The sequence below is a fragment of the Haplochromis burtoni genome, unplaced genomic scaffold (genome assembly GCF_018398535.1).
Source record: "Haplochromis burtoni strain Fernald_Lab_line unplaced genomic scaffold, NCSU_Asbu1 Contig_174, whole genome shotgun sequence".
NCBI classification, from domain to species: domain Eukaryota; kingdom Metazoa; phylum Chordata; class Actinopteri; order Cichliformes; family Cichlidae; genus Haplochromis; species Haplochromis burtoni.
Genome location: NW_024582535.1, coordinates 712086 through 739265, shown reverse-complemented (window position 1 = coordinate 739265; position 27180 = coordinate 712086). Strand labels below are relative to the sequence as shown.

General features: G+C 41.4%; 1 protein-coding gene across 2 annotated transcripts; it reads right to left on the bottom strand.

The window, feature by feature from the left end:
• Positions 1–1178: 1178 nt before the first annotated feature.
• Positions 1179–27168, bottom strand: ttc7b (tetratricopeptide repeat domain 7B). 2 transcript variants are annotated; one of them, XM_014337295.2, is made up of 22 exons: positions 26975–27168; positions 23984–24138; positions 23822–23897; positions 23637–23729; positions 23200–23363; positions 21455–21576; positions 19955–20033; positions 18934–19109; positions 18695–18758; positions 18459–18596; positions 18142–18330; positions 17894–18011; positions 15967–16024; positions 15583–15655; positions 15265–15425; positions 15055–15171; positions 13301–13402; positions 12527–12624; positions 7117–7257; positions 5468–5670; positions 3394–3467; positions 1179–2953 (listed from the first exon to the last, which is right to left on the bottom strand). In XM_014337295.2, the coding sequence occupies exons 1-22, from the start codon at positions 27093–27095 to the stop codon at positions 2806–2808; spliced, it is 2670 nt and encodes an 889-aa protein (XP_014192781.1). In that variant the 5' UTR covers positions 27096–27168; the 3' UTR covers positions 1179–2805. The 2 variants fall into 2 exon arrangements, with proteins under 2 accessions (XP_014192781.1, XP_005933938.1); XM_005933876.3 differs by lacking the exon at positions 13301–13402 and having other exon boundaries at positions 26975–27167.
• Positions 27169–27180: the final 12 nt, after the last annotated feature.

Here is a 27180-nt window from a genome sequence, read left to right as displayed (position 1 = left end):
GTTGCTAGTAGATTGGCTTAACTTTACCTCCAAACACTTGCCAACTAGTCTCTGAGTGGCAGCAAACCTTGGAAAAAGATCATTCGCCTTCAAAGTAAACACCCTTCGTTTAGAAATATGATTGCTGCAGCGGTGTTTGCAGACAAGTTCGCATCACTCATGCAGACTGCAGGTGACCGTGGCCACCTAGCAACCGCCAGCAACCACTTGGCAACTGGTCGAAGAGTACACATTTTTTCTTAGTGACCTGTGGTTGCCAGGGGGTTTTGATTTAGTTTTAGTTATAATTTAGGCATCTAAATTCTTTCAGTTTTAGCCGACTAAACATGATAAGTTTATAGCAGACTAAATGTGAGTGTAAAGTTTGTTGTGTCTTTATCAATTGCTCCACATGGTTTACAATGAGTCTTATTTTCCTTAAAAGTTCATTTTGTTGTATTTTCATGAGAAACACTGGGCCTGTTGTACTGTTTCCCAGGAGCAGATCAAATCTGCTGCTGCCTAACCTTAATGCACATAGAGATTATTTCTGATTGGACCACTTCCAAACTTGTCCCGCCTTTCTACACAACTTAATTAGTTCTAGATTGGTTTTCGTCATTCGAGAATGTTGTCATCTTGCTTTTATTCATTGATGAAAGCTTCAGTACATTATGCCCTCATGCATTCGCTTTTATTTAGTTATTGTCCTGTTGATGGACTCACATTTGGAGCCAACCTCACGTGGCCATTAGAGGGACTGCAGTTTAATTTTTGGACAATTGAAACCAGCTTCATTTTGTGCACTAGCCAATAATAAGAAACCCTAGTGAGCAAGTACTTTGTGTCATTTTTAAACTGAAATTGTGGCAGTAACTGCAGGAATTGTGCAAACGTTTACACCTGGACCCTGGTGATGACCTTTATGAGAGATTAACCTCTAGTGACACCTGAGAGTCCAGCAGAGACCTCAGGACTGGGCGGGCGGGAGAGACCGAGCGGGGGCTTCCTGGCACTCCAGGACAAAACCTGTCAGCGCTGTAATCCTCTGATAAAAACCACACAAAGGAGCACGCGTCGATTTGCTGACAGACACACACCTGAGAAAGTAACACACACCGCCGACCCCAAGGTCGCTGCCAGGAGGAGTACCACACACACACACACACACACACACGAGAACCAGAGAGCATCAGACATCTTCTTTTTATCCACTTTTATTATCTTGGTCTTCATAATCATTCATTTACAGCACAAAGAACTCACTGCCTGAGCTCAGGAGGATGTCCTTTCATACCTCGCTCTCTCTCAGCAACATCATTCTCCAGAAAATAGTTATAATTTACTCTCTAAAATAATAATACACTAGTGGAACAATGACATATACAGCAATAATTCTTTGTATTTATAATCAAAAACGAAATAAAAATATTAATCTGGTGATGGGACACAAAGACAACACAATCACTGCGGGTGCATTTGCGCTCAACAAGGAAATCTGATTTCTGGAGGAAAGATGTGGCACAGATTCCAACAGTTTCCCGCAGATTATACGTTGCTGCCGTTTGAGTTGCTCCAGGTGACACTTTGATTTTTTTCACTTAAAAACTTCACAAAACCACTTTAAAATCAGCTGCAGGAAATCAGATTTCCCGTGAGGGCGAATGCAACCCGAGGTTTGGCATTTACACCGATTTATTTCTCAGTGAAAGTCCGTCGATGCTCCGCTGGATACCTTAAAGACCTGGCTGATCCTGAGCCAGGTATACAGTAACAACGATCCCCCTCCATGCAGATGCAGATAACATTACACGAGCATCTTTCCTGAGTGGATACAAGCACCAAAAAGTGTAACAGATACTTTTGGAAAATGATCTTAGTGTCGAGTCAAACACCATTGACCACTCAGAAGTCTGAATTTACTACAGTGGGTTCCTGTCTTCAAATCTTAACAATGCTAACACGGGTGCAGGGCTACAGTACAGTGAAGGCAATACTCAGTGGTTTGACCCCCAGCTCGATCTGCTGCTGATCTATAGTGTTTGTGCGTGCATATAAAATGGGATTGAGTTTTTGTAGTGTTAAAAAAAACACAAAAAAAAAAAAACACAAGCATATACATACAGCAATATTTATCACTGACTAAACCAGGTGAGGGCAGAACACAGAGACTACACAGAGTTTTATCTGATGAATTATCAGAAAGCAGAAAAGATGCAGGGCAGGGAGAGGGATTAAAAATGAAGACATGAACCCACTGAAAACAGGGTCCACTGGTGGCTCTAAATTGTATGGTGCTCTCTCACCTTGCTGAACTCCGTAAATCATCATAAGAAAAAAACAACAACAAAAAAACAGGAAGGGAGTGGGACGGACAGGTTTTGGCGCTTGCATTCACTTTTGAAAGAGTGTTTTCTGCTGCATCGATGTGAACAGTACCAAGTAAATGCATATTTGGCTTTTAAAGGAAATCTAATCCATTTATGTTAAAACTGCTCAGAGTGTATGTGTGTGTATTTGGACTAAACAACATGTAAACACAACTTTCAGGCTTCTGAGACTAATGATTTGAACGGAATCTGACGAAGGAGACAACACGCAGCGCGGGAAGGAGACACGCACACTCACGTAGACGTGGCCACAAGAAAGGCATTGTGGGAAGCACGGGTAGACAAAGGGAAGCCTGTTTATTTGTACTCTTTGCATTTCTATATACACTCTGAGTTTATGTGTGTGTGAGGGTTTGGCAGTACACCTTTTCACAGGTCTGTGCGTGTGTGTGTGTTTGTGAAGTGGCATGCAGGCATGCTCTGTGTTGTGTTTTTCTCATAGCGCTCTGGGAATGATGGTGAAGGGCAGGATGGGGCTGCTGGCTTCCAGCTCCAAGGCGGTGAGAAAACACTCAGTGGCGGCGGCGGTGTTTCCCTGAGCCTGCAACACCTCGCCAAGACTGTTCCACACATCGTGAGCCGTGCTGAGGAGGACAGAGGGATGAAGAAGTCACAAGAGGAAGAACAGAAACAAATTTAAGGGGGGAAGGAAGAGTAGAGGAAAGAGTATAGTGGAGAGGAAAAACATGGAAGATGAGAAGGAAAGAAGGGGAGGAAGAAGAGATGAGAGTAGAGGGATATGGGTGAAAAGTGGGATGGCAAGGAGAGAAGTGAGGAAGCGAGAAGATGGGAAATACGAGGAGAGGAAAGCAAAGAAAAAAAGAAGAGGAAGAAAAAAGGATGAGAGGAGAACAGCAGCATAGAAAGAGGGAGGAGAAGTAAAAGAAGAGTAGAAATTAAAGGGATGTAAGATGAAATGGGATGGAAAGAGGAAGAAGTGAGGAAATAGAAAAATGTTGAACCACAGGTGCCTTAAAGGAGAAAACGTACAAACATTACCTTGTTTAAACACAAACAAACTCACCTGTTCACCTGCACGGCGTCTCTCAGCACCTTTTCCGACAGACTGTAACGCTGCAGCTGGTGCAGGATCAGACCCTGCAACAGAGAAAACAAGAGAAGAAGAGAACGTCCCCCTTTTTTTAATCATGCTGTGTGTCAATGATTCAGCAGTTGGCTTTATTTAAAAAGAAGCTCTAAAGTTACATTTAATATCGGTAACAGCCACCCTCCTCTCACTTTTAACATTTATTATTCATGAAGAATTTAAACCAGAGATTCAAATTTACACAATGCGCCGTGTCATTTATCTTCTACCGCAAACTACCTGCCGTATTTTACACACTTCCAGTTATAAGATGATGATTTTCATTGGGTCTGAGCTCTCTACTCCCTTTTTTTTCCTTGCATGAGAGCTATGGAAATCAAATTCAGCAAATGGGAAAAACTAATGGAAGTAATCTTCAACAGGGTATTATTGAGGGACAGCCACCTCCAAAGCTAATGTGCCAAAATGTGCAGTTCCTCGAGTGGCCACTTGGTCTTTCTCGACGCCCGTGTTACAAGGAATTAGTTTACAGCAGCAATATCAAACTCCTTTTACACGGGTGGCCACGTACAGCCAACTTTCATCTTTTGGTAGTTTATTCCTGAGACTGTCCACTAAAAATAAAACTCTTGCAGGCTCTGCCGGGCCGATTCTGGCCCTCGGGCCTTACGTTTGACACCTGTGCTTTTCGGTGCCACCCACCATTTTTTGTGCGTCTTATTGTCAACCACGTGTCTTAACAGAATTTTAACCCCATGGAAACAGAACAATGGAAAACAGTGGCTGGAGACCACAGCGTGACCCAAATTATTTGTGAACATGACTGCAGTTGGTCCAAGTCTGGAGACAGGTTGCCTCCCAAAAGGCGACCCCAATCGAAAGCGGTCGAAGATCGAGGGTGTCCCAGTGATCACCACAACTGACAATCTCCGACTTCTTCCAGTCACAAAGAGGTTGCCGTCCATTTTTTTACAGTAGCGTGAGTGAGTATGATGAGGGAAGTGTTTCTTCTTCTTTGTAAGTTGGCGTCATTGCAGGTGATGAAATCATCTGGTTTGGGGTTGCTTCACTGCCTCATGGCCTCCGCAGATTATCAAAAAGTGATTATAAGCAGAGTAGCCCGGAAGGAGACCCTTTAAACTAATAACGATGCCAGGCACACCAAGAATCCTGTCCGGATTATTTCTGTTTATTCGTGACTGGAAAGCACTCTGACTGAACTCCTGTTGTTTTTAACTTTCATAAATAAACATGAATTCCTCCTGTTTTTAGTTGCTCTTAACTTAAGGTTGCATCATATTTTTTTTCCCCAACCTACTCTTTTTCTTCTCTTTGTTCCATAACTGGACTTTTAATCTCTTCTCCTTTTCTTTTTAGTACTCCTCATGTGCTTTTCGTTTTAGTCTCGGCTTTTACTTCCTTTGATTTACCTGATTTAACTTTTGCAGACTGATGGTCCACCGTGGCTCAGTCAGCTCAGTTCTTCATTTCACTTTTATTATTTTCACTCTTTTCATCTATTGCTAAATTATCACTTAACATTAACTAAGCTGAATAAATTGGAGAAAAAGCCAATTTTCTTTATAGGCATGTTCAACTACACCATCTTTTTCCTGCAGACACACATGCAAGCTTGAAACTTTCCCCACAATTACCAAGACAAAATCCAGTTTTCAAGCTAAAATACCAACTACACAAATTGTCAAAAGCCTCCAAATGCATGAAAACATTTTAATCTGCACTCGGGTCAGATGGAAACACTGACTACTGAGGTACTGATCCGCCTTCAGGTGCCATTGCCGTGCTGTCACTGGAGAGAATTTCTGTGTGTTACTCTCTCCATCAGCAGGTCTGTTCGTTTCTGGCCTGCCAACATGAGTGAATGAGTGACAAGGGCAGACGGAGCAGACTGAAAACAAAAAACAAACTTGCTCTCCTCAGGTGACGTTTAACCGTCCCGGCAGACTGTAGGTAATTACATAAAAACACACAAAACCCGTCAGGGTGTGAGGGCACTGCAGGCGGGCAGGTGGAGGACAGAGTGTCTTACCAGTCTCTGCATGGTCTTGACATGAGTCGGGTTGATGGACAGGGCCTCCTCGTACCAGCGCTTGGCTTCGTCCATGTTGCCCCTCAGCTCGGCTATCTGCCCCCTCATGTAGAGGACGTTGTGGGACGTGGGGAAGAGGTTGGCGGCTTCCTGCGTGCAAGCCGTGGCCTCAGCAGGTTTTGACATGCCGATGTACACCTCAGCTGTTCAACAGAGACACACGCAGAATTTCAAACTGATAGAAACACTGTGAACCTCCAGGGCTAAAAAACAAATTCCTCCAACTGTGATCATTTTTGTTCCATGTTTTTCCTCAAAGCATCCGAAGCCCATTCGGTGCAAGTTTACACATATTGATGATATATGATCTCTCGTATCTGTTGATCTTTTGTGGACGTAATGCGACATTCTTCATCATCTTCTTCTTTTTTCTGCTCCCTATGGGGCTGGCTACAGTCTGCCTGCATCTCACCCTATCCCAGCATCTTCTACTGACATACTGATCCTCTGTGGTCTTCCTCTTTTCCTCTTGCCTGGTAGCTCCATATTCAATACCCTTTGTCCAGTATATCCGCTACTCCTCCTCCACACATGTCCAAAAAACGATCTCAGCCTAACTTTGTCTCCAAACTCATCTACCTTCTCTACCTACACTCCTTGCAGCTTCACTATTATACCCGTTGCTCTCTCTCTCTCTCTCTCTCTCTCATTCTCACACATATATTCAGTTTTTCTTCTACTGACTTCCATTCCTCCTCACTCCAGAGCATACCTCCACCTCCCCAGACTTTCCTCCACCTGCTCCCTACTCTCAAAGTCCATCATCGTCCACAGAGACTCCTGCCTGACCTCATCTGTTAGCCTGTCCATCACCACTGCAAACAAAAAGGGGCTCAGAGCTGATGCCTGACGTGTAATCTATATCTCCAGCGACACACCTCGCCACTGGCCTGCCGTCATCATATATGTCCCGCACATATGTGCGTTTGTTTGTTTGAATGACTAATTAAATGTGACTTTTGGACTGCTTTTGCTGCACAGACACGGCAATACTCTTAACATGATGCAGAAAATAAGAAAGGATAAAAACATTTTTCCCTTCAAGCTGCATGAGCAGAAAAAAAAAAAAAAAAAAAAAGACTTCTTCACTTCATGCCCAGCTGATGCTTTCACTGCGCTGGTGTGATGAAGACAGAATGATACGAGTAGAGACGGAGGAAATGAGCCTGAACTGGCTGATTACATTAGCCGTATCACCGGGCTGGACATGGCCAAGCCTGACAGGAAGCAGCTGGACAGACAAACAGGCGGACAAACTACCTCAGCCCGAGTGTGTGTGTCTGTTTGTGTGGACACCGCAGTCTGTCTTGGTCGCTGAAATCAGAATCTGAGCTCAAGTGAGGGGAAATCCAATATATCCAGTAGATATCTAATCAAACTGCTCTTCAATAAAGTCCTGCAGGCTGATGCCGGTGCACTCACTCTGACCTCATATCTGATTCTCTGATGAAGCAAATATCGACCACAAGCCACAGCGAAAGAGGTGAGCAGACAGTGCCCTGCTGTATTTGACGGCCAGTTACAAAATGATTAATTATTAAGGCATAAAATAACTTTCATGCATGCGCTGCGAATGAGTAAGAAGATACCTGCATGGAGCCAGATCTGAGCCAGGGTCATCCAGGGGTGCAGGGGTCCATGTTTGGGGGCACTGCTCTGCAAAGAGGAGGCGACTTCGGATAGAGCCTGCTCCACACGACTGGCTGCTATGGAGGTAGCGTGCACCGAACCTGGAGGGTGGAAATCAAACCATCACAGACGAATACACCATCTTCCAAATTTTGTGACTAACCACTACAACAGCAGTGTTAGGCAGCCATGTGCCACAATGCAGGGTGATTTTAACTGAACAAAACAACAGCAGAGGCCACTGATTACTGTGGTTCTGCAGTGTTTGGTTGCAGTAAACAGTTGGAGTCCACACTGGCACACAGTTTTTCAAGCCTTAAAATAAGTCCACGCCATTCAGCACTCGGCGGCACACAGTGTTAGGGCCCTGAGTTACAACGAATTAGTGTCACCATCATGCATAAAACTGCATCACTCTGCTCATTAGTAACTAAAAGAAGTGTCGCTGTGATGGTCTGCGTATCCGCGGACTATTACAGGGGTCAGCATGGGAGGAAAAGCAGGTCCACAAAAGCCAAACGTATCACAACGCCACACAGAACGACCCCCTTACACATCACAAAATTTGATCTTTGTCTTGTTTTGTTTCGCTAAACTGTCATATGCATTGCAACCTAAAGGGATTAAAAATGAATAAAACGTGCCTCTTAGAGTCTTTTCTAAATTTAAAATGAACACAGCTTGCTTTAATCTGATCCGTCCCCTTCACTGACTGAAGGGATAATAAAAAAATATTTTAAAAAAGGAGAAGATGTGAATTTTAAAGATTTCTAAGAGAGGACTACATGGCAAAAGGATGTCTCGATTCAGCTGAGAATCCTGTTTGCTGTGGAGTAATTTATTAGACGCCACCATGCAGCAGCCCAGCCGAACGCAGCACAACACGGGCAGGATGGCGTGTAGCGCTCCCTAAATTAAGCCGATGATGGCGAATAAACACCTTCAGCCTGCAGGTGGAATTTGTTTCGGTAATTTGAAGCTTTATTTGATTTATTTTAGTCTTACTTTGTTTCACTTTTCTCTGTGCATCGTCTGCATGCAAGCCTGTTTCTGTACTGCAAGATGGCAAATATGGATTTTTACCCAAATCCACATTTGGATGTGTATAAAGATGATTTAAATGTATAAGGCCCAGGGAAGGCCAGTGAACACCTCCATCCCTAGAGGAGCTGGAGGAGGTGGCCAGTGAGAGGGAGGTCTGCACAAATGAATGTATTAAATACGCCAGAATTACACTGAATTATAGATCTACAGATTACATGAAGCCCAAAGTGTTCCCTGCCTCTAGATTCTTCAGATCTGTCACCCTGTGACCTCCCCATCATCTATCTGTTGCTTACTATGCTCCCGTGCACCTCCTTTCCTCCGATCCTCCTCCAGCTGCCGTTTTCTTTTTTGTTTCTACCCGCAGGTCTTACTGTTTGTGTGTGCTGCTCTTTGTTTGTGTTGGACTTTACATCAATCGTGGAGTGTTTATTGTTGCACGTTATGCTTGTTGTGATTCTACAAAGATGTCAGGGTGTGTTTGAATGTTTTCCAGTGGTGTGTTGCTGCCACCTCTTTAAATAAGTATTTTAATGACTCCTCTGGTAAAAAACACTGCTGAGTCCATGCCCTACTTGGTCACTGAGGTTTTGTCATCAGGGTTTGTAGAGTAGTAGGCTGGGGCGGGCTGATCGGTGTAAGTCAATATTTCGATACAGCTTGTTTGATCCATATAAAAAAAAAAAACAAAAAAACCCCAAAAAACTAACTTGGCTAAATTTGCAAGGGTCAGATTACCATGTGGGATATGTGGCTGCTCAAAACGAGGTCTTCTTTTTATCCTCAGTTTGATAACAGGCTCACCTTCAACCCGTGTTTCCTTCTGGACTTAAATGTGCTTTTCAGTTATCAAAAAATAAACAAACACCAAAATAGTGCCAAATTCCATGGTATGAAGGTTAAACTTAGCTTGTAAGTTATGGTACAAAGTTGATTTTGAGGGCGTCAGGCGGAAGGCACTCACTGAAATAACGCAAAAATTTGCAAAGACTCATATTTGACACGAGCGGTACTTTGACATCATGTGAAAGATGCGATCGTTAGCCTAAGTGTCAGAATACAGAGAAGGATATCAGCTGTACAGAGCTGATAATGCCTTTCATGAGAAACTGCACCACTTCCTCATTTGTGCAACTTCCCACAAACCTTTGTTAGATTTCAGCCAGATTACGTTAAATTGATTACAACACTTGAGCATCTGTCAGCAATTTGCCTCAAGCTTGTTGTAACAGTTACTGTCACAACTACCATCACATTCGTGAGAAGGAAACTGCTTCCTGGTGAGTTTTTTTTCTCTTTCACGTTACCGAAAAGGATAAACGCATCAGAAATAACATCTGTGTGCTGGAAAATAAGACCCTCATCTGGATTGTGCTCTAAAACAATCCAAACAAGTTGTTTCCTGAACACCTTCATGCTGCTTTAATGTGACAACATGCAAAAGATGCCTGAGCTCTTCCTTCTAACTCACTGTGGGCATTTGGATCAGCCACCAGCATGATTTAAAAAACAAAATAAAACTGTTTGCAGATGTCACCTTAAAGCAGAAGATATTTGCACATACTCTCGTCATATGAATATGGCACATATCTGGACCTCTTGGGACAAAGGGGGAGCAATGACGGAAGAATGGATGAGGGGGGGAAAAAGAAAAGAAAAGATGGAGGTTAGATGGCTACTTACAAACAGAAAACATGGAGGAAAAACCAAGTGTGTTAGCGTCCTGAAGGCCGCCTTGAATAAAACGAAGGGATGGAAAGAAACAGAAAGACAACTGTTAATGATTGAAAGAGAGGAAGAGACAGAATATCCAAAGCACGATGAGGAAAAAAAACAAAAGAATCCACAGAGGGTAGACTGCAGCACCCCGCGGGGTTTTCATTCTTCACACAGTCACTTTTAGACCACATGACAGCAGGCGAGCCGCTTCCACTCATGCACCCTTTCTAATGACAGAAATTTGATGTGAATAACATGTGAATATGGAGGACCGAAACAGACCAAACTGTGAATAACTACATTTAAAAAGAAAAAAGAAAAAAAAGAATTAGCAGAAACTGAACTTTCAAAATAAGAGCGCTGTTTCTTTGCATAGATGGGGAAAAAAATATGTATAGAAAATAAAAAAAAATCAGTATGTGTGGAAATACTGAAATATTTAGGTCAAGAAAAAATAATCAGTAAATAACGATTATTTGTATGAATAAATGCACTAAAAGGAATACTTAAAATAACTGTAGGTAAAAGCTAATTTTTATGTGCTATAAAACACTATTTATGTTCTAGTTTGTTTGCTTATTGGCAAATTACTTCATTTTACTGAGTCATTCATTCTTTTTTTCTGTTTTTTTTTTTTAAACGTTTGGCAGAGTCAGTCCTCCATAAATGCACCCCCACTGGCCTATTAAGTAGTTAGTGCCATAAAGTTTTTTTTAAATACCAAAATGTTGAAAAGGCCCATATTTCAAGTCATGACAGGTTTTTTGTTTCAAAAACTGGTGAGGAACATTATATTTTACACCTCATGATGTGGTGCACCTGCGTATCTGAATTAGCTTTTTAATGAACTAATCATTCAAAAATCTCCTAAAGAAAGTAAATGTATCATATTTTCAGTAACCATGATGATCGACTAGCTGTCACCGTTCTGTGGCCTGCGGGAAAAATAATCTAAAATACAACCATTACCATTATTATTATCATTAGTAAGAGAGATGGCAACAAGGACAGACAACATCGAAACTGGGAAGCACGACAAATTAATGCTGGCTGAGATGGAAACACTGAAAATGATTAAAAACAAAAACAGAGGTGCAGAGAAAGTGCAGCTGCGATCTGTGGAAAAAAAATCTTTTATAAAATAAACTGCCTCCCCCCCATCTGATCAATAAATTTTAGCTAAATAAAATGAGTGTGTGTGTGTGTGCGCGCATGTTTAAGTCACAAAATAAGCAAAGCAAATGCATCAAAACTCAACTCAATCCACATCAAAGTTTCTGCAAACATGCCAGGATTTACAGCAGCTCTGTGGAGTTTGTCTCTGCCAAAACTCCAAAATGGTTAGTCTCTTTAGTCTCTTTGTCCAGGCTTAAACAAATCTCTCTAATTCACGATCCGCTCAAGCATCAGTGCGGGTGAAAGCACAAGAAGGATGTGGCTGCTCATGAGAGGAGCTTTCTTAGATATCGAAGAGTTCAAAGATAGCTGGTGGTTTATGGGCACATTATATTAAGCCAGGAACTAACAAGTGATGCCTTTAAGTAAGAAAATAATTGCAAAGCAGGTAATTAATATCTTCTCCAAAAAATACAGAAGCATTTTTTAACTTTTAAGATTTTTCTTTTGCCTTAAAACCACATCCAGGAGGATTTAAATGTGTCAGGAAATGGTGCTGCCCCTGTCATTTTTAAATATTTTTTAAATAGTTAAATAGTTTTAAATATCAGTGAATTTCTCAGCATTATTAAAGTAATACAGCTTGGCCTGACAGTACTCTGCAGTACAGGAAATTTCATGACTTCATGAGCATGACAGAGATCCAACTGGTCTCTCAGGAGGCTGAAGTGCTTCGTGATATAATTTGGATCTTTAATTCTATTCGTGTTTCTGGACATAAGTTTTTATGATGTTATAACTAACAGCAGTCATAACATATGTAGCTCGAAAATCACAGAAACAGGCAAAAGTAACTAGTGATGACATCTGTTTGCGGTCAGTCTCCACACCGTGCTACAGGCAGAGCGGACGTGGAGGAGGATTACAGTTGGAGGACAGCTGGCGGACTATGGCGTGGTTGCAGAAGGAGTGAGTCCTGGTCTTTGTGCGTGGAGGTGGAGGAGGAGGAGGAAGGGCAGGGGGAAGGGAAGGAAGAGGAGAGCGGAAAGATGGTTTTCGGAGTGGAGGCAGAGGAGTACGGGGAGGCTGGAAGATGAAGACAGGGGAAGAAGGGGAAGACAGCGGGGAGGAGACGGTGGACATGGTGGAGGGGGAGGTGGGGGAGACTGGTTCGAAACCAGAGAGCGAAGAGGAAGAACCTGAGACTTAAAAAGGAGGAAATAAAACAGAAATGAGTGAAATTAATGAAGGATTAAAGAAAGGATAGAAACAAAAAGACCTTTTCTCAAACAACATTTTTTAAAATGCTCCCATTTTTTAAAGTTTATACATTAAGTTAAAAGAAATCAGATTCTTTTATAGACTTTTCCCTCTGCTATCTGTAAAAAAGACATCAGGATGACCATTAGAGGAGAGAGAATAATTAAACAAGTTTGACTCCATGTTTACTGATGAACGCTGAGCACGTAGATTTCAGGTGTCTGTACCTACCAGTCTCAGGGTCACTGAAGTCAGGCAAGGTCATAGCGTTGAGCTGTCGCCTGTCTGCTATGGCTCTATCCAACAGACTGCTGCCACGCCCCGAATCACTGCCACGAAACACACGTGGATGTAAACAAAGGGAAAAAGCACATCCGCACGCATGCAAGTACACACACACACACACACACGGCCTGGGATTGAGCTGCTGAGCAAACATGACCTCCAAAAACAAGGAGATAAAGCATTTTAGTGCCTTGGTTACCTTTTGTTTTCTTAGTTAGATCAAGCTTCAAGGGAACTGTGTTATTAATGAAGAGACAACGACTCATTGCCAGTTATTCAAATGCTTGATTGCAGCTCTTGCTGCCAAGGATGGCACAACCAGTTATTAGATTTAGAGGGCGAAGAGTTTTTCACACAGGAACAGGCAGGTTTGGGTTGGTTTTTCCCCACTTAATAAATGAAATAATTTAAAAAGTGCATTTTGTATTTACTCTGGTTATGTTTATCTTGTATTAAATTCTGTTTGATGATTTAAACATTTAAATGGGACAAATGCACACAGACAAAAAAACTAAGAAATTAGGCATATTACTAGCATTGGCTAACATTAGCCAGAAAAAAAGATGGCTTAAAGTGATCTGTAGTCCTGAAAACTATGGATTAAATGCCATATGTAAAGCCACATCAGTGTTTCCTTTTTCTTTTGTGTTCCTGTTGTGCCTGTTTGTTGCCATTAGTGATTAGTGGACACCATTCATAAGCTAATGTTAACTTCCTCACTGTTGGCACTGGGAGCGGCACTCGGGAGCGGGTGTAAATGCCACATCCTTTGGATATTTGCAGAAAATTCCCAAGTTCTTCACAAAGAAGTCACTCCACAGACTGTCAGAATCAACAGAGAGAGTCAGGGAAGGTCTTATATTTCATAATTGTGCTATAATCCATTCAGAAAATTTGCAAAAAGAAGCATGTACAACATTAAAAAAAAAAAACTTATTAAATGCACATTTAATTAGGGCAAGAGTTGCAGGATCATAAATATAAACTAATACTAGCTTATGTTTTCACATAGTGAGGTTTTGATTAAAATTAAAAACAAACCTAACATCAGGTTAACATAAACCGTAAACTTTATTGACCGTTTATGTTATTAACTAATATTTGTCCACAGAAGCTATTTAGTACACATCACCAAACATGCCTGGAATTATAGCATTTTTAAATGCCAAGACCATTAGAATGAATTAAATGCTTCTCCATGAAAGTGCTCAGTTGGTAGTTCAGTGTAATCCAGTCTTCACAAAGTTAGACTCTTAAATTCTTTTTAAAAGTCTTGAAAATGTTACATTTGGTGGCCAGATCCTTCAAGGTAGTCTCCTTGCACACCTCTGCACCTATCTCAGAGCTCCACACCGGTCCCATTATGACCACACGAAGGTGCTTATTTAGGACGAAGGCTGCATCTTCAGATCTTCACAGCAGCGACCCGTCAACCTTAATATTATTTTGGAATAGAGGTCAAAGCCGCAGGGAGCTCAATCTCAAGAGTAGGAGAAATGAGAAATCACAGCCACCTGCCTCGGTTACAAATGCTCTCCCTCCAACTCCTCAAGACATTAGATTAGACGCCCAGTTTTACCCTGGGGGATGACATCATGGTGCTCAACATCTGATGCACTTTGTTTGGTTTTAAACCGCTGATCACAAGTAAAAATCTGGAAGTATATTACCTTAAAGGGGATAGTAACATTTAAATCAGGTATAGTTATTGTTTTTTTATTGGCACCATATCTTAATTATTTAAAATAAAAGCAAACAAATAAAAAAGATCAAACTCTTTGTTTTGTTACGGCACCAGAAACAAGAGAAGCAGTGATTCTCAAAATTTAAGGGACTATAAAAAGGAAACAACAATAAAACAAAGCCATGTGATTTGAACCATGTGTTATTGTTCATTTATCTGACCAAATAATAACTATTTTATTTCTCTTGACTTTGGCGGAGCCGTTATTGGCTAATCATCATCAAAAATCAAAATTGGAACACACTGAATATTAAAAGGACGACTCACAGAAAGCGAGTACCTCCCGCTGTGACTTTACTCCCATGTGCAGTGTTTTCCTTAAGTTTGGGAGGGGCTGACATAGAGCAGACACATGACACCAATCCTGCCTTCTAGCCACAGGCTCCGTGTTTTGTAATATTTATGTATGACTTGAACATTTCATCGATCTTTAGATCCTCGACTTCCAAAGTTAAGACTTACATCTGCTGCTAGTTTGAGGCCCGTTGGATTTGAAACCACCTGCCTGACGAGATGACGTTCACAAAAATCTGTGACCACCTTCTATTACATGATGGTTTTAACCATCTGGTGTCTGGTTTGTCATCCATCTTGCACCTTGGTGTTGATGGTATACTAGTTTTGCCTGTCTGCACTTTGTAAATTCTATCATCACTGTTACCATATTCCTACCACTTTCTATCAGTAGTAGAAATAGTAGTGTTTTTATCTAGGGGGAGTGTGTGCATACCTTGGGTTGGTAAGGTTGTAAAAGCTCTTCCAGATCTGCAGCATGTGTTTACAGGTGAGCAGAGCTTCTTCGGGTCCTCTACACATAGCCTCCAGCTTCACCTTGGTATACAACAGACTACACAGACACACACAAACTCACAATCAGCCTGATCCAGCTGAATTAAAAAACAAAACAAAAAAAACCTCAGTGTGAGGTCTGTGAGCTCACTTGAAGTTTTCAGGGTACTCGGAGAGAGCCATCTCTATGATATTGAGAGCATCGTGGTAGTGTTTCTGGGCAGAGAGAAGCAGGGCCAGCAGGTGAAGGGAGTGGACGTCATCTCCTTGAAGCTGCAGCGCCTGTCGAACATAGCCTAGCGCCTCGGGGATCTACACACATACACACACATATGTACACAAACTACAGGTTTTCACAACATTTGGGATAAAAAGCACTTTGTTAAATATGTGCAACTCCTTGGAGTTTTGATTTTGGACGTCTGCCTTTAGTGTCACAAACACTTGTGTTGATTTTCTCTTGCATTACCTGTCTGGACACGGCAAGCTGCAGCGCCAAGTAGAAGGCTGCCAAATGGTCAGTTGGAGACAGACTCTGAGCTCTACAGATGAGAAGAGAAAGGAGATGTTGTGTTCAAGAGGCAGCAAATAAAAAATTAAATAAGGTTAGATAAAACTTTAAAGATCCCAGTGGAAAAATAAGGTCAGCGCTGCAGCAAGACGGATGGAAAAGGGAAGCAAATGCTGACCATATTTATGGGAATAAATAATGTCAAAGCCAAACACTGCGCACAGATTAGTCATAGCACAAGCACGAAGGTTCAAATGAGTCAAAAGCATAATGTAATGGTTTGGCAGGGTGGTAAGTTTAAAGTGTAAAAAAGAAAACAGAGCATCATAGCTCAGTCCGAACCTCTGGAAGGCTCCCAAAGCTTTCCTCTGGTATTCCTCCTGTGTGCTCCGCAATGACGCTAAAGACATGCAGAGACACAAACACACCGATGGGTTTTACAGTAACACTGATTATGAATCACTGCAGCTTTTTGCACACTTCTTTTCATACTGCAAAAACATCCGGGCCAGAAACAGAAACAGATGATGCATCGCCTCATGTAAGCAAGCGCTCTATAGAGATCTGCCATCATACTCATCACAAACAAAAAGAGTCCCTTGACAACACACATACCCAAAAGCAAAACCACTTGAAAAGTGGCTGAAAACTCAAGGTGAATGATTTTAAATGAGGAGAGAACTCATGGCTTCAACATAAGACTTAAAGAACTATGACTCACACTTCCCTTACTTTGAATTTACTCAGAGTGAGCAAAGGTGTGATAAATTTGCAACCGTGCACAGTATACAACAGGGGTGTCAAACATAAGGACCACTGGACTGTGAAGTAGGGTAAAAATTTTGGACTTTTAACGGCGTTTTTATAAATTTTAAAGCCTGTCCTAGTGCTAAAGACCTCCTACACAACTATTTGTACAACACAAAACTTGTGAAGCAATAGACAAACAACTAAATGACGACGTGTCCACAGGAAAATAAATAAAATATGGCATTTTCTGGCAATTAACAAAAGCCTTCCGCTTTCTAATTACAGGACAGTCTGGGCTCTGAGCTACCAGACCCTTTTCTGTATTTTTACACATTTCTTACAATTTAAGCCCAAAGAGTCGTGCCGACACACTCCTTTCATTTAAATAGAGCAGTGAGGTGTGGTGCTTAAACTGCACTTCTTTTTCTTCTATAGAGATATCGCAGGGATTAAATGTGCAGTTAAACTTCTTTACACTGACAGAAAGACGATATTCACTGGTCTGGTCCACTAAAGATCAAAGTGTAATATGCATAAATAAATGTATAAAAAAGATGGAAGCAGCATCTGGGTCTGAAAAGTGAAGACCTTAAACCTGCATTCATTTTAATGGCCACCAGGGGGCAAAAAGAATTATGATCCCATAGAAACCTCATCGAAAACGGTCAGGACCTCGTAAACCTTGGTTTATGGCCTCAGTTGCTCATTTCAGGTCATACTGTCTAAACCATTAGGACCATTTTGTAAATACTGGTCTGTTTAAGTGTTACAAAGGAAGATTACACAGATATGATCATTGCAATGATCATATACAGCTCCACCCCTTGCTTGTCATATTTAGTGGTTGAAAGTTGCTTGAACGGGAAAGAGCAGCATCGAGTTCACTGCGAAGAAGAAGGAGCTCAAAAAAAAAAAAGAAAAGAAAAGAAAAGAAAAAAAACCCCATCAAACATTTTCATTGTTATCGCTCAGTTTCACTTCACTACAAACAAAAATTCTTTGTGTTTGTGCTGTTGTTGGGCAATAGGTGTCATAACAGACAAACTAACAGGCTCAAAAACATCTCCCGACACTGGCCCCTGGTGACAGGTCTGCAGCTGAGAATTTTTAGCCACGCCCCTGCATACATGAAGTGCTGTGATGGATTTCTTCGAAGTCCTTTCATGGCCTTTTGCACATGAACTGAATTCCTGACCCTAAAATTAACCTCAATTTAAATTTTTAAACAGTGTGAAATAGGGCATAGTAGGCAGCAGGGACAAATTGATGATGCACAACCATTTGAAAGCTGGAAAAAACAAAATCACAAAAAAGAGAAAGCCCTCCTGACCTGGGCTAGGCTGGGAAAAAAAAAAAATGTATTAAAGGTGATTTGGACTCTGGTCCAAATCAGCCAATGAGTTTGCAAACTTGTAGCTTTTCCTGATTTCTTTTCACCCAGAAAAAAATAAAAATCTTGCTCACACGTTCGCACCAAGAAAATGACTCAGGAGATGGAACTTCTCCTGAACAGACTTACCATCAGTGGCTTTGAGGCTGTAAACCAAACCTATAGCCAAGTAGCCTTTGGCTCTGAATTCAGCTGCTTTCTCTCCCATGTCAATCACCATCTTTGCAAAGCACTCTCCTTCATCCAGCTGAATGATGACAGAGGGAAATTTATAGGAACAGAAAGAGAAAGTTAGACACTGGTGAACATGTTGGAGGCAGTTATATTAAGAACTAACAAACCGCCCTCACAGGGCAGCTCAGCTGTACGGTTCGCACCCAGTGGAGAGGTCCGATGCACAGCTTTACGGCCAGCAGCGGGATGGTGGGGTCATCGGGCTTCAGGCGGATACACTCCTTGAGAACCTTAACGGCACGAGCTGATTTGCCTGCTGCCATCAGCGACAAGGCGAGCTGATACCACAAGTGGAACTCCTCAAAGGCGAACTTCATGGCTCTCTCCAAACACTGAAAGAAGGTACATTTTTCTGTTTTATCGGGATGTCTCTGGGCACCAACGTTTGTGGAGGAAAAAAAGCAATGAAAATACTATCCCCACAGTCACTGTGACTGCGGTCCACAGAAGGGTCATTCACCTCTGACAACATCTCATACTGCCCTCTCCTGCCCAAAGCTATGGTCAGCAGGTCATACACCACCGAGGCCGACTGCAGACTGATGATCCGATCGTTGTTGTGTTCAGGAATTCTGCTTAGGACGGCATCACGGTTGGCCTGAAACACACAAATGCCCACGTATGCATAGGTGTGAATACGGAAAAACCAGCTCAGTGTTCTGGCATGGTTTACTCTGCAGAGAGTTTGTGCCTCACCATGGATTCACTGATGAGCAGCAGCAGCAATGCTTCTTCTGTGTTCTCTTGAGGGCAAAACAGACTGCGAGGAGAGGAACGCAGCGGGAGGCCGATGGAGTTGGACGAGGATGAGAGGGAGAGAAAAAAAAAAAAAGGGAGGGAAAAAATGGAGAGAAAAGTGATGAGAACAAATTGGTGGAAAAGTACACTGGCAGCAGATTTAATCTGGTATCCACGCCGAGTGCTTTGCTTCTTACTTCTCTCCCGAGTACACTCGTGGGCGTCGGCTTAGGCTGTAGCTCTTGCTATGAGTGTGTCCTTGGCGTGTCGGATCGTCCAGGGGCGACACAACGGGTGGGTCTTCAAGAGGAGACCAGTAACTCTGTTCGCACATTCCTCTGAGCAAGATCTCTGCAAGCTGTCTGGCTATGGTCTGTACGAACACAACACTTGTATATTAACTTATAGCACAGCACAGGCTTTAATCTGGACCCTTTCGTCATTAACGTACATCCTTATAAAAATTTACAACTATTGGATCTAACAGCCTGTCCTGGGATTCTTCCCAACAGACAGAGACAGACAGACGATACAGTTGTGGTGCAATTTGTGGAAGAAGTGACGTGTTTAAAGGAGTAATTTGACAATTTGGGAAATTTTTAAACATATTACTTGTTGCTAAGATGAGAAGAAGTTAAAGTCGGCTGCCACAGACAGAAAATGGGTAAAGCCTCTGCGTTGGGCTCTGTCATTTGTTTGTTGGGCAAGTGTTTGACTTTCAACTTTGGGGATGTGTAGATATAAATCATTTGAATTTTGGTGTCAGTGACCATTAGTTAACCTCACTATTGTTGTTAGAGGTCAGATTTAGAAACCGTTTTCCTTTTGAAGTACAAATCAAAAAAATCTGTGGACAGCAGTGCCGTGCAGTGTAAGTTCTCTCTCCTTCTGTCTACCACTCGCTGAGGCATAACTCTAACTTTGCTTCAAACATTCTCAGAGTCATCATTTCATGTGTCAGTGTAGGTGAAATGATAGCACGCTCATGAAAACTGAAGTTCTGGTGCACAAAATGTTTTCAGTTTGACTTCTGTCAGCTTAAATGTGCAACAACAGTTTGTTCTGTACTGTGAAGATGCAGCAGTTTGAACAGACAGTCTTAAAAAAAAACAAGAACAAAATCTTACTTCTAGTACCTTAAAGTACCTATGAAGCAAACAATTATGTTCCCCAAAAATTCCAAGCTGTTCCCTTAAGTGTTAATAAACTGTTCCTCACCATTCGTAGGTTCTGGGTGGTTCTGGTCTCAATAGCCCGAAGAATCTCTCGAAACCTGCCCACACCTTGTGTCAGGTTGCTGCAATGATGGAGACAGGAAACAGGAAAGACAAAAAAAATATTACCAGCTGCTGAACGACACTGAGTCCAGTGCACATACTCGTCTAATTTTGTGTGTATTGGTTTTCTTTGATCACTTGAGTAGCTTTGCATGATTCAGAGTTCAAAATAATCCCAATTTTTCTGTTTATCTTCTGTCTGAAACAAGTTGATTTAGCTCAGTTTCATTGGCTTCCCCTCGGAAACAAACAGAAACCGTTAGATAAAGGTGTTGAATTAGGTTCCACTTACTTAGTTTATTCTGATTACATTTTGTAAAAGCAAGCCTATGCATGCACCAGAACACAACTGTTTAGGAGACCATACTGTTTCACATCATTTACTATTTTTTTTTTTTTAAACAATTTGAAAATGGTGCAAATATAAACTCACTAATTTCAGACACCAATTTCCAGCTCCATGTTTTTATACTTGGACTCTCTGAATATCTTTGCATGACTATCAGTTTAAAATAATTCTGTTTTTATATTGTGGGGACTCCAAGTTTGAATTAAACTGTTTCAGCTCCACCAACCTTTTAACATTCCTCTGACTGGCTGCTACTGCTGCCACCAGCAGGTGGGCTTTCTGCTCACAGGCAACGTCATGTGACTGAGATTTCCATACTGGAAATCTTTAACCATCCAAACCATATCATCCCACATTTACATCATGCAAAGCCAAAAGCAGAAGAAACTCTCTACACAGGATGACCTAATTTTTTAAAACCTTTGGCCATACACATGACAGGAAAGTTAAAGAGTAACAGGCCTTATTTAAAGTCACATTCCAATATATACACACACAATATATTTTTTATGGACATTTAGTGCTGTGTGAGGCATTTTTTTTATGCTAGAAGCTTCAAATGAAACCATGTTATTCCTAGAAACTATGACAAGTTGCTGCGTGATGTCATATTTGTACCTGAGGCCAGACTTTAATATTTACAAAAACAGAGTATGTATACTGTCTACATATTTTTGGTTTGCTTCACAGCAAAAACAATCATTTAGCAATAAGTAAAAAGAAAGAAAACAAAAAAACAAAAAACAGAAACCCTGTAGGACAGAGACTATCATGAGGCGTCCAGCAGCTGCTGCAACACTGAAACCACCAGCAGCATTTAGCGCAACACCGCTGTGTGAACTGCTCTGAGCTCAACCGCGAACGTTACTTAACCATGTTCACACTTTTTTTTTTTGCTTTTATTCCACCTGTCAGCAGCTCTGTAACACCACAACTGCTGAATGAGTGAAGAATGCCCACAGAGGGCTGCTAAGGTTTAAGAAAAAGAAAAAAGAAAAAGAACAAAAAAAAACATCAGCGAGAGCCAGAGAGGTAAAAACTTTCCTGTCTGATCTCTCAGGTTCACCACCATGTGTTCCCCACCCCCCTTACCCATTCTTGAAGTGGATGACATGGGCTCTCTGAAGGCCCGTCTCTAGGAAGTAGCCCAGCTCCTGGTCCTGAGCTGTCGGGCCAGGCTTTGGACTGCGGTTCTGAATCCCTGCTGACAACGCCTATGCAACAACAAACAACAAAAAGAACGAGAAGTTTACTCAACCCCTCCTAACCTGAATCAATAAGACTTATTTTAATCTCAGGCGGCTCTGCATTTAAAAAACAGACACGATTCTGCAGTGGAAATCACTGCATGACTTTTAACTGTTTACTTCTATTGATTTTTACTTTGATTTTTCAACCTCCGCTTTATTTGATTTGATTTTGTCCCTCAGTGAATATTAAACTTCCACAACCATCGTTCCCGTTGCAGAATTCTTCCACAAATTTCAATTCAGGATTATTCAAGTTCCATGTCTCTCACTTATAATGTCTGTTTTTAGTAAATGACTTCAGGTGCTAAACTGGCTCATTGGCAGTCCAAAAATTGACACCTGCCGGAAATATATTGTGTGTCACAAAGACACAATATATGACAAAGAATCTGATATCAGGCTATATCGAAAAACTAAATCTGGTTACTAAATACTTCCTTTTACGGTCTTTTTGGATGTAATTAAACAAGCCTGAAACAACTTCTTGAGGAGCAGTTAAATTTTAACATTTAACTTTCAGGGTCAGAGGAGTCCACGTTTAAGGAAACGTAACGGTGTTAAAAATACCGGACCACTCCTGAAAGACTATTGACATTGTGCTTTTCTCCTTTTGAAAACGATCAAATAAGCAAGTGAACAGTCAAACCTGGTACTGCAGCATTTGCTCTCTCTCCTTTTTGATTATTAACTCTCTTTTTATTTCGGAGTTTTTAAAATGTTTAAAGACGTGCAAACCACCAGACAACAAAAGACAGAGATAAGGTAGTTTTGGAAAACAATAATTAAAAACAAAAAATCTCTTATAACTATATATTATATATACATATATACACAAAAGGTGGAGGAAATTAGTCTGAAAGCTGCTTTGCATACTTTTGAATATAAACTAGAATACAGTAAAATACTTTAAGGATCAGGGAGTGCATTATAAGAGGACTGCACACCAGGAGAGATAAAGAGATTATTTTGGAGGGAAAAAAAATGTTCCTTTAGTTCATTCCCTTAAGAGTTTCATCTCTGTGATTTGATGAATGTACCCACTGTTCCCAGTGTTGTTGTTTAAAGAAAAAAGTATATTTCCATGCTGCACAGCCCCTCAACTCTAAAACACTAATAAGAAAGATGTTAAAAGATAAGCTATGCAAGTTTCTGGTATTAGAGTCTCAACAAACAATCAAATATCTCCAATTTCAGCATTTGATAAGCTGCTTTTCTGCTTTAAAATAAACAGAAGGTTTTCCCATCTATGTCTTAAATACATTATCATGACATCGTTAAAGTATTCCTTAACTAGCACCTGTAATATTGCACACGTTTTGTTGAATTTCTCACAAGTATCACTACATCCAGGCTGGAATATTTGAGCTGCATCCTTCTCAGTTTTACTGCAGTTTGCTCAGCCTGTGCTCTCGGCAAATAAAGACGAAGAGATTTGTTTGCCAGTTGGCCGTCGAGGGCGGTGGCGCATCAGTCAAACTCGAACGCAGTCAGCAGGATGTTCATCACACGCCCATAAGGACAGTGAAAAACAACAACACGTAGAGAAAACGCTGCACTCTGTGAAGCCATCACAGTCTGACAACACACCTTCTCGGCCTCCTGCAGATAGAGCAAAGCAATGTCTCCAGACTTTTCGTAGCAGGTGATGATCTCCTGCTCCCGCTCGGTCATGCTCCTGTTGGACGCCGGAGACCCGGCGTTCTTATTGGATAGAGACGGTGAAGCAGCTGGGACTTTCTCTAGGCACAAACCTGAGGAAGAAAGAGAGAAGAAGAAACATGGTGTGACTGGGAGACATTTTGCCCTATTTGACACCATCACCTACTGTCACTGATGAATGTTTTCCCAGATGAAATCAGTTAAACACATTCAAAGACAAACAGTGCAGTCTGTGGCTTCTTTTTACATCTGTGGCACTGCACTGCCACCGTGTGGAGAGAAGAGGTGCTGCAGAGATTAGTGCTGATTAGCTTGATGACAGTTTAAGTGAGGTTAAGGAGGACACAAACAAGGACTGTGTATACCTTTAGTCGCATAAGACTCTGCTATCATAGACAGCCTGTACACAGGAGCTCCAGCCAGCTGCATGTCGTCCAGGTTCACCTTGCTGTAGTGCCCTGTCAAATCACGAATTATGTATTAATAAACTGACCTACTTATTCACTAAAATGAGGGGGAAAAAATATCAAATATGAGAAATGTGTGTCACCTAAAGCATCTTTGTATTCTCCCTCCACATAGCACAGTTTGGCCATTAACAGGCTAGCTTCCTGGATGTAATCCGGCTAGAAGAGAGGAATAAATGAATAAATAAATAAATAATAAAGGATGTCTCTATGTTCGGAGTTTTGATTTTCAGCCCAGTGGTTACCTTCAGGTTTCCTCTGTCCAGAGCAGCAGTGAGATGCTTCCTGACCTCCAGCAGTTTTGGCCGTTGGACCCTGGGACTTGTACCTTGCTTGATGGGATTCTCCTTCAGGTACATCTGCAGCTTACATTCACCCAACAGCAGCTCGCCCAGGTCATCTGGAACAATCAGGAGGTCAGAGCAACCATGACATCACATCCTCTTGTCCTCATCCAGCATATCTCCAACACTTTGAGAGCTTACAGTTGATCTATTATGCTCATGAGCATGAGACCCAGTTCAAAAAAATCCTTATTTGTCTTACACTAGGTTTCTCCCTAACCTGCCTATTTCTGGTTGCTTGGTGTGCAGTTTGCATGTTCTCCTTGGATACTCACCTGTAAAGGTGTGCCATTTTCATTCATTATTTGCCTTATGACTTTAAGGCCTAATGCAGGGTGAACACCTGGTTAAAGTTCTCTCTCAACCACCTGAGTTTGTCAATGAGGCATTAACATCAACGCAGTACATGCAGTGCCTTCATCTACTTTATCCTTTGATCTAAGCTTCCTATAGCCAAGCTGTCGCTACAACCACATGCCAACAATGGCAAACCCTGTAACCTGTGTACGCTCACGCAAAATATCTGCCAAGCAACATGGACTTAATTTAATGCCATAAAAGTATGCAAAGAAGTAACACAGAAGAAAATATGGAAGTAACAGGGGCTCAAAACACCCCGAGTGTAAATTATGATGCATGAACTGAGGCTTAATGGTTATTCAGAAACTACTCAGGGTTACAGTGAGAATGGCAAATCTGCACACGGAGAAACACTGCTTTGTTTGCACACATACCAGACAGAATTATGCACTCCGGGCTCTGATCTGAATATCTTCACTAATGACTCCAAAACAAACAAAAAAGGTGCTGGATAAAAATGCAAAAATGTGGAGACCAAACCTGTGTATAAAGTGATAGTTGCTACTTCCTTCTTTTGTATACTATCAGTGGTGATTCCCCAAATCCACATCTAGTCTACAGTGGACTTGAATTTAGGTCTTGAATTTACTAGGTACTTAAGAAACATCCTGAGGCTTCAGGTCATCACGAACAGACTTTTATGCTCTGTTATACAAAAACAATCTGGTGCTCACTAAAGGGGTTGTAGCTTAAACAAAGGCCAATTATGGCTTTTCATATACGTGAAATTGAATTTAACAAAGCTTTTTTTTATTTTGTTTACTAAGTGGCCAAAATAATTACAGGAAAATGCCTCCACTTCTTTTAACTTCACTGATGATATCACTGCAATAAGTCTTATCTGTGACAGGAAGGGAATCTGCATACTGGAGTGAGGAACAGCAGCTGATGAGGTGGTGAAAAGACAACAGTTGGACCTTCGACACATCTCAAACTAAAGAGCTTACTGTTGACTCTAAAAGGGAAATAGTTCAACATCTCTCCTTTTCCACCACTGGCCATGTTGTTGGAGAGGGTCTCGTCCTTCCGCTTCCTGGGCAGCACTATACATCAATAGTTATCAAGGGACACGAACACCACTGTCATTGTTAGTAAAGCCCACCAAGACAGCTAAGCACACCCAATCAGGACAAACAACAGCTTGAAAAAGCAGTACATATAGCTCTCAAGATCATTGGATGCAGTCTATTTTCCACAGCTTCACACTATACCACCAGGTCTAGTGGTATAGTGTGATTTGCCTAATCTGCAAATCACCAGTTCAGTCTTCTCCCATCAGGCAGAAGATACAGGTTTACTGGGATTCTGTTTACAGTTGTATTTGTTTTTACAGTTATACTTACTCTTCACTACTATATTTTAGTTGTTTTTAATTGAAACAACAGTTTTAATTTTTTTTAGTTAAGGTGTTTTTACAGAGCTCCTGCTTTATTGTCTGCTTCTTTCAAATCTCACAATAAATCTCTCTCATTTCCAGTTTCATATCCTTTACAGATGCAATGATACAAGTTTAAAAAAAAATAAACCAACGTTTCCTTGTGTAACAATAATGATGTTTAAACATAAAAGCTAAGCACATTTAAATTGCATGACAAAGGTTGGCATATAAATGAGTTTGACTATAGTTCTGTTAAAGTAGTTTACATCTCTCATCTTATTTTCATTTCATTCAAATGTCATTAAGAAAAGTGAGAAAGTCCTTCTTGCATGTAACTTTTATAATAACCAAAAAAATAAAAATAAGAATTAAAAAAAAAAAAAGTCTGTCGTGAGTAACACATCAGCCTTGCTTAACTGGTTTTATCTTTTAAACTAAAATATCACACTGTCGTTTACTGATACCCTGAGAAAGCGGTTTGACAGCTAGCACGTATTGTAGCTATCTTAGCCAACCAGAGAGAATTTGAAAAACTACCACATTTAAATATCTAGTGGTTTCAGCAAACGCATGGCCGTCATTAAATAAATGTTAAGGGGTACAACTTAGAACTATAACCTTCTGGAAAATTCGGCACAAATAAAAATTGGCAGAGGTCATATTAATTTATTAAAGTATCGAGTAAGTACCCCGATAGCGCCCCAAGTCGGTTTAACTGGTGGCAAGGGGACAGTGAGCTGAAAAGATAAATAGATAAATAAAAAATGTGAGATAAATCTGTCGTTTTACTCTAGCGATGTTTCTTGAAGTACAATTCATAAAAGTTATTGATCCTCCACACTAGTCAAACACATCCAACGTTAAATGGATACATTTCTGAATGAAGTTCTGCGTGACAGGAAACTGAGCTGTCAGAACACAGGAACTCAATCACAGCAGCGAAAACTGTTCACATCTTTAAACTCAAACCTTCCTAAAGTTGAACAAAGACCTGTCACATCTTTCTTAAGTCTTTACGAGGTAACTGGCTCTAAGCAGAGGCGACAACTCCCAGCATCGGCTGCCTCTGCCAGGAAGTAGCGAGGACTGAGGCCAGGGAGGAGGCCCCATACACTGGATGAACGAACAGCGGAGAAACCCGGCACACTTCCTACCGTTTGATATCAGCTTAGCCGAGAGCTGTCGCACCAACTCTGGAATCTTGTCCCACTGGGCCTCCGAGCGGCATCGCTCTATCTCTATCTCCAGTCGTGAACCAGACTTCCTCGCTGTCATCTTGGCGAGTGAGGAGCAGCGCCAACTGGACCAAAACACCACCGGAGGAGCAAGCTAACGCTGGGTGAACCCCAGCATCCGGTCC